This window comes from Crassostrea angulata, chromosome 8, assembly GCF_025612915.1.
Source record: "Crassostrea angulata isolate pt1a10 chromosome 8, ASM2561291v2, whole genome shotgun sequence".
NCBI lineage: Eukaryota > Metazoa > Mollusca > Bivalvia > Ostreida > Ostreidae > Magallana > Magallana angulata.
This window is the reverse complement of record NC_069118.1, coordinates 23,033,479-23,042,117: the sequence shown is the minus strand read 5'-3', so window position 1 is coordinate 23,042,117 and position 8,639 is coordinate 23,033,479. Positions and strand designations below refer to the sequence as shown.

Below are 8,639 nucleotides of genomic sequence, written 5' to 3'. Positions count from 1 at the left end.
TTACTTTGCCAAATGCATTGTTTAAATAACCAAAATTATTAAGCGGAACCTTTAAAGACTAACGCTTGGCGATGAGAATGACTCTTACGTGAGATATCATCAAATGAATGCTATTAGATGTCTTTGGGCCAAGCAAGCCACTACGAAGTTTTGATTACACCTGTTAATTCCAGTAGCATGCAAATTGATGTTGCGTTGTTTATTTCATTTCATTCAGTAATTCATTACACAATTACAAAATACATATATGATATATCTTTTAATACCATTTGCAAATATACAGTTTGTCATGTCAATAATATCTCTATGACATAAAAAACTCAAAAAACTGAATATGTTTGGATTTTACACAATTTAACTTAGTGCTTGTCAGGTATGTATTTAAGAGGGATATTTACAAACCACTGTGGTATTTAGCGTTTCCAAGTGATGTAACAAAAATGTATCTAATAGTAAACCCAGTACAGATCACATTTCATAAGAAATAGGAGGTAACTCTATCTTTCATTTATCTATTTACGTGTACGACACCTTGATCGACCAAAAAACAATGAAATTAATATAACAATTAAAGTTTAATAATAAAAGAATATTATTGTTATAAATAAAACATTGAAAATTGTTTAACAGTAGTGAAGGGTAAAGTAAAATTCTGATATGCCAGAAAAACTTCCGCGAGTTCAGCAATATGTACCTAAATAATAGATCGTTGTTATTGTAAATGTATTTATAACGTGGATAAAGAATTAACCTTATTGAATTTAATATTGCTGTACATACATTGACATAACCCGAATAGTTAAATATTTGGATCAACCATTTTTTTTCTTTTTTCAATTACTTAAGGTTTCTTTTTTCATTTTTTTTGATAATGTGAAATATGTTTAATGTTTTCTATAGCAATTATTATTATAATATTTGATTATTCCTACATTCTATACTATTCTTTATCAAAACATACTGTTTTACGTAAACATTGAATGCTTATCTTTGGATATCGTCATATAACTGGGTCGATACATGTGTTCTCTTATAAACAATATAAACAACATTGGTATGAATTATACGGATAAGTACTGGCTAACATTAGCATGGTTTTAATATTTACCCTCCCTATCACAATTTGTCGCTTCAGTTAAGAGGCTGACCGTAAGACAATGTATAGTCGCTGGATGCTTTCCTACCATTCTCTAGTTAGATATGGTAATTATAATATTTTAGGTTTTCAGAATCACCGTTGAAGGCCAACGCAGCATTGGTATCCGGCTTAACGTCTCGAACACTTTTGGCTTTCGACCGACTAACAGGTTCTTCATACGTAGCTAGTTGCTGTTTGTTTTCTGTTTGTAATGATCTAGCCATTGTCTTACCCGTGGCAGCGTCTTGGATGTCAACAGTAACTGTTTCACTTTTCAAACGATTCTTATCTGTTGTGCTTGTCGAAGCAGATTTGTCCTCTTTTGAAAACTCTTCGTACATGTCCGATGGTTCATTTCTTGTTTTATATTCTTTTGATGATATAAGAATTTTATCAAATAGGACTGTGTCAATTTCATTTTCATAGGTACTTGTACTTTCAGTATAATGCAAGTCTTGAAAGTCGTTGTGATTAATAACGTTGCTTTTACTGTGTAGTATTTCTTTATTTTTGGAAGGATCCTAAGACGAAATTACAATTATATAGTCAATTATATCAAATATAAATATATCTATATATGCAGTTTTATCCACCCTTTAACATTATATATGCCGAAAGCCTTTTTAACAGTCATTCGTTAACCTTACTATTATTTCAATGTAATCTGATTTATGTTGGTAGAAATCATCTCAAATTGATGTGTAACAACAAATATATTCACTGTAAATTGAAATGAAAGCACAAACAAACCTGGATGTCTAAAATATCATTATATACGATTTCATCATCCTTTGAATGTATAAAAAACATTCGTGTGGTTCCAGTCATGTGATGAATCTTTGATTTTGAAATTAAACCATTATTTATTATTCTGCAAGATGAAATGAAAACAAAGAATTGATAAGTAGTCGACAAAAAATCAATAATTAACAATACTCCATTAGCAACGAGTGAGAGAGAGAGAGAGAGAGAGAGAGAGAGAGAGAGAGAGAGAGAGAGAGAGAGAGAGAGAGAGAGAGAGAGAGAGAGAGACAAATTGTCCTTATCATTATCGTTAGAACAATTTGTCTTTGAAAAGTCTGTTTCACGGCCTGACGAGCCATAAGCAACCCACTAACAACCACTTGGTCTTTGATTCTTGGTTGTATGATTAAACTTATTAGGGTTTAATTAGAGGGAAATGTGTTCAGATTAGCAGTTACACCGCTCTGAGATATAGTCACTCGTCACTTTGCTCAATACTTGAGACTGAAGATAAAACTTGCAGATCAAAAAGCTGTGACAAATAAAAAATGCTATAAAGAACACCAAGTGGAGTATTGATTCCAGGGATAAGTTGACTTGTGCAAGGAACAGAGTTGCGCAATATTTTTCTAAATGGCGTACTGCCCTGTGACGTCATGTCTTTTTGTTTCTTGCAAGGTGCGCGGTTAATTAACCTTTCCGATTCAAAAATACCCGTTTAGACATCATTGATGTACCACGGACAATTAAATGGAAATTTTGCAGTCATTAGAGTGGAACTATGCGACATATGTTGATTAAAAAGACAGCTTTGAAAACAAATACCTGCTTTGATAATGCTTGTAGATACAAACGCATCCAAATGTTGTTGACAAAATTCCCACGATAAGCCCAACACAGCCTCCCACTATTCCTTGGACAAACACTTTCTGCGTTGATAGTTCGTCTGAGTCCAGGTAAAGGAAGAATCAAGAATTACATTTACAAAAAATAATAGCGAACGATATTATCTAATTAACCATGCTTTAATTAACACACTTCATCTATTACTTTGTAAAATGTTTGGTTTGATTGAAAAAAGAGTAAAAAGACACGGGAAATCTGTTATCACCAGCGAAGGTTATTTAACAGATGAAATAATATAGAAATTTGAAAGAAAAAAAATTCTTGTCTGTACCTGTAGAGGGCAGAGTACTAATTTCTCGCATTTTGTTTGCTAAACATCTTTTCACTTCCCATTCTTTCATGTTGCACTGAGCTCTCAAAATTTCGAATGTATGTCCTTGGTCACCTAGTTTTGGTGTAGGAAACGTTAAAATAGTAATAGCTCCAGCCCCTGTATGAATTTAAAAAGTGAGAAGGTTAAAACAAATGAAAACAAAAATCGTGCTTTAATATTTTTAATATTTTAATATCTTACCACCTGTGGTTGTGTTAAAATGTTCAGGGAAACTGTTGACATAACAATCTGAAAAAAAAAAAACAAAAAAACATTTCTCTGTTCTTGATTTTTTTTATTTCAAAACACGACTGATTTTTATTAATTCAACCCGAACAAAAGAAAATCTTACATTGAAAGAAAATCGTTGAATTTCCATCTAGATGTTGGCAACCATATTTCAGGTCCTCAATGACTTTTTCACCTTTTCTGCTTTTGATAGACACAGTTATTTTAGTTCTACAGAGTTGTCGCTGATGCTTGTCAAGGATGATGTATTTTTGTACCTCTCTTAACAAAAGATTTTCTGGTTTGCATGAGGTATTCTTATTTACAAATGATGATATACCTAAAAATCAATTAATTTCACAAATCATTACATGTTATAAAACTTGATAAAATATGCGCAGGGGTGGAAAGGAAGCTTATGGTATCTGAGTTAAGTGTAATTCTGCGAGTTACAAATCGCTGTTATGTTGTATCTATTTAAAACAAAAAAATGCCAAAGACAATGTTTTTTGTAAATAAGATTGTTTTGCGTACATATGGAGTACACATTGATGACGTCATGACTGAAAGTGGAATATCGTGTTTTGAATGGCGTTTTGTAAACATATTAAAATTACAAGGAATCTTAAAACTTTATATTAAAGTATTTTGATATGATTGTTAAGAATTGAACCATAGAAAAATGGAATATATGTTAATATTATCGAATATTGTCATAAAACCTACATAAATTTTATGAATATCATGCTTTTATTTCTCGATGGGCTTTCCTCTGTCGTCGTCTATTATAAAATAATCTGACTCGAACAACAGTACACCGTATATTTTGAGTTTCCATTTAAGTATCAATACTTAATTTGAAAGGTCTTGCTGGTATATATCCTTTGCATTGTGTTGGTTTGATGCAATAAACCCTTTCCGGTCAAACTGTGTAAAAATTATAAGGACTTTTTTACTAACCGGACGTATAACTATATAATCAATAAGAATAAAGAATTTTAGCAGCATATTTTGTAAAATATACGATTATAGCAGCATGCAATTATTTAATGCTTGAGCAATCAATTGACCAGAATATTTTTCCAGAGGTGCAGGGAACAGCTCAGTATGATCTATTGCACGAGGCCAACGGCCGAGGGCAATAGATCATACTGAGCTGTTCCCTGCACCAAGGGAAAAAATTCTGGTCTATCGACTGTTCAAGCATGAAATAATTGTTTTATTACCTAATTCCTTTTTTAGTTTTCGAGGTTTACAATTTGCATATTGCAGATGGTTTTCGTGCTATTATGCAATACGCTCAGATTTTCTTTTCATCGTTTGCATGCACAAAACCTGTTGCATGCATTACAACATCTCAATTTAATATTAGTTTACACAAAGAAGGGGGAGTCTTTAACCCATTAGATTTTAAATAGTCGTTTACCTTATATAAACTTTAGATTATATAATACTCCATTTTTGATAACATTGAATTTGGTTTCACTAAGTATTAAAAACAGCGTCTATATAAAGGAATATACATTCCTTGAGAACTATCGAAAGGATGTAACATTAACATTCCTGCGTTCTGAAATACGTTGCCGGTCCAATAGATCGTAGTCTATTGACCGGCGGTCCAATAGATCACAGTGTATTGACCGGCGGTCCAATAGATCGCAGTCTATTGACCGGCAGTTCAAAATAGACGCAAATATTTAATGTGTAATAAAACATCAAAATTCCTTTGATTAGGTAATAATAGTTTTTATAAAAATGAGAGGGTTTGTCTTCACTTGATATGTTTAGTGGAAACTGCAGGGTGGTGTTGTTCTACATGTATCTGATTTTATATTAAAATATATACGTTAACTATTTATAGTCATCGTGTGATAATGCACCGAGGTGGCAGTAATGTACTACCCGATTTATTGCTTTGCCATCTATTTAAACGGACAATACCAAGAATTTGGTCTGGTTCAAGGCAGTACTGTAATTCAATGTTTTGTATATTACGGTTATAAAAAGACGCGCATTTGCCAATATGCTTTATTAACCTATCCACGTGGCAATTTTTCGTGGAAGATAATTAACTACATTCAATCAATTTGACATCATCTATTCTAAATTTTGTTCACGCATTGTAATAAAGTATTAAAATAAAATTGAGATTAACTGACAACAGACATATTTTAAGCATATTTTGCCTTTATTATAAATTGCCTGGATTAACGTATTGGCTAAATTCTAATTTTATCCTTTTCTTCCATACTCAAAATAAACGTACATAGACATTATACATGTCTGAATCTATAGAAAATTTATCTACCATCTACCTAAATACATTGTGTTTACTGATGCTTTATTGATGTCAAAACAGGAATCCTCTATATTCAACGGGCTGGCTTTTTCAGTGTATAAAGATGTGAAATCACTGCAACACAAAAATACATATATTGATTATATTCTTAGAATATTACACTTCGATTTGTATTAATGATGAATTAATCTTGTTAATGTAATTTCTAACCTTGTATTTTCTTCTGTTATGACATAATCTGGTATATCACTCACAATTCGAAAAAGGATTATAAATTCTATAAAATGAATAGGAAATGAAAAATATCAAAAAGTAGTAAACAAATGCATAGCAAAACAAAAAATTGATGTCCGCATAAAATTGACTGTATTTTTTTTTAAACTTAAGCCTTAACACACCAAGCGACACCAAGTTAACATGTGTATAATTCTTTAACTTTAAGGGTTTTAAAACAATTCTAACTTACGGAAAGAAGACATTGTCATCCAATAGATAGCATTTCCATGTCAAAGACAACTTGTTTTGGCTGAAGTTGATACTGTAATAGGAAAATCTCCAATATATTATATATATATATATATATATATATATATATATATATATATATATATATATATATATATATATATATATATATATATATATATATATATATATATATATATATATATATATATATATATATATATATATATATGTATATGTATTTGTATATATATATAACAAAATAGTATCGTTTAATTTAATAAATCAACCCAATATAAGGTCTAATGTCAGACGTTATCAATTATACTCACCCGACGTGTTGAAACCTTTAATACATAATTATTCCATATGTAGACCAAGAAACAGCAACTATGATTAATTGTCCATTAGTGTCAACATTTCAATTATTTCATAGTATATTTATATTGTCTATGTTTTCTACAAAAATATGTCAAACAGTTTATTTTAGTACATACCAGTGCACATCGAACGGTTCCCTATATTAAGCAGTTTATTCTTATTACTTAAAAAACCCAGGTGTCACGTGACATTGCTAAGTAGCTGTGGTGTAATTGGTTTTCTCTAATCTGCTTTGTTCGGGTCAAAAAGTATCGTTCGTCAAAAAAATAAAAATTACAGTTTGATTGCCAATTTCAACATTATAAAATCCATGTCTTTTTTTTAAATATTCAATTCTTTTCTAATCCATAAGTACATTTTAAACAATTACGTATATAAAACAAAATTTTTAAAATGATGCAATACTCACAACTACAATCAACGTAGCCTTTTTTTCAAATAATTATCAATTTAAAGAATCATGTAAAATGTATCATGTAAAATGTGTCATGTAAAATCTACATGTGCATCTTTTGTATAGTTCCTTAGCAGTATATGTGGAAGCTATGCATAATGAGTTAAATTATGGTTTGCAACTTTTGAAATAAAGTTTTATGCCCCCTCTATGTATTTGTGAAATTCAACTTAAAACAAAAAAGAAATATAGCCGCTTTAAAGTTTAAAGATTTGTCGTAATAAATAGACGTTAAATTTGATACAGATCTTGAATCGTACTACTACATAATGCGTGTGCCTTCAGTGCTAGAATTCATATTTCGTGTACACCGCTCAGCTTTTCAGACAAAACGTGCAAAGTGTTTAGAGCAAAATATGTGGGAACCGTTTACAACGTTTCATCAGATCTCGTTCCGAATCTCAATTCAACTTTATTAATTGATTTAAAATGGCGTCCAAGTTTACACTTCCTGTAATGATTACGATAACATTGATAAAACACTTAAAAATGTATTATCATGAAAATAAATCTCGAAAACAATATAACTATCTTTTAATCACATTTTTATTTTTTATAACAAACAAAATAATATGTCAGTGTTATGCAGTCTGCTATTAGAAAATCTTTATACACTCTGTTTCCGTGTACCTACCGGGACCATGACGATATTTTATTACACCATGTAATTACATGTTAAACTGTTTGATTTTGTTAACAAAATATGGTTACCATGGAAACAATCTATGAATCAAATCTAACTGATAATGTTATGAACTAAACATGATTTTTTTTTCAATCGATAACTTAAGCCACTTTCACAATTGGCGCAAGAACACTTTAAAACACTTTGCGATTTTCACACGAGCTCTCTCATGCGTTGCACAAGCTCTCGTATACGTTGCACAAGCTCTCGCATTCGTTATATGCGTTTTAGTGCTTGCATCAAGTCTCCTCAAAATAGTGGATATGCACACCATTCAGACGCAACCAAATCCGATCCAAATTATCACAGTGCAACGCACGAACATTAGTACGAATGTTTTACACGTTTTGTGTAATCGCAGGAGTGATGCACGATTTTTAAAGGTCGTAAGATGAATCGCAGTTGTTTATGCGCACATTGTGCTACCATGAGACTGTTTCATGTTCTCTTGCAACCTTTATAATTACTATCATTGCACGACTTATCAATAATATGCCATGCTTTGCCACTAGCATAACTATATACCCTGTATAAACATCTCTTTTTCAGACCACATTTCAACAATATACATTTATTCCATGAAGGTGAAAGGAATATGAAGATTTATTTCTCCAAGAAAAATCATATTTCCCGAGGGCATCGCCCAAGGGAAATTTTTTTCTTGGGGAATAAATCTTCGTAGTCATAATCCTTGAACATTAATGTAATAAACGTTATTATTATACATGTATACACAATACGTTGATTTCTAAAAACTGTTTGACTTTTCAAAAGCAATAACGTCGTGATTGTTTTATTTCCTCTGTTACTGTCTCTCTTTTCTTTCATAATTTCGAATCATAGACAGTTTAGTTGATTTTGTGATATATAGAGAATCATAATGATTAAATATTTTTGATTTTAAATACTTGGCTTTTTCATTCCTATGAAATCGCTCTGTCGCCTGACTTTCTCGAACAATCCAATATTGTGGAATAATCATATTGAGGTATGATAATATATGCTACTACATCTTTGTTTCTTCTT

General features: G+C 31.0%; 1 protein-coding gene across 1 annotated transcript; it reads right to left on the bottom strand.

Moving 5' to 3' along the window:
• Window positions 1-1,194: 1,194 nt before the first annotated feature.
• On the bottom strand, window positions 1,195-5,738 carry LOC128161802 (uncharacterized). The gene is made up of 7 exons (XM_052825205.1): window positions 5,645-5,738; window positions 3,454-3,669; window positions 3,303-3,350; window positions 3,060-3,218; window positions 2,708-2,828; window positions 1,889-2,009; window positions 1,195-1,659 (listed from the first exon to the last, which is right to left on the bottom strand). The coding sequence occupies exons 1-7, from the start codon at window positions 5,652-5,654 to the stop codon at window positions 1,195-1,197; spliced, it is 1,140 nt and encodes a 379-aa protein (XP_052681165.1). The 5' UTR covers window positions 5,655-5,738.
• Window positions 5,739-8,639: the final 2,901 nt, after the last annotated feature.

Bases quoted from the DNA above. Each gene is read 5' to 3' on its own strand.
- LOC128161802 (XM_052825205.1), bottom strand. The intron at 3,351-3,453 runs GTAAGATTTTCT...TTTTTTTTTCAG, and splicing joins TTCAACGATTTTCTTTCAAT to ATTGTTATGTCAACAGTTTC. The intron at 1,660-1,888 runs GTTTGTTTGTGC...ATTTCGTCTTAG, and splicing joins ATGATATTTTAGACATCCAG to GATCCTTCCAAAAATAAAGA.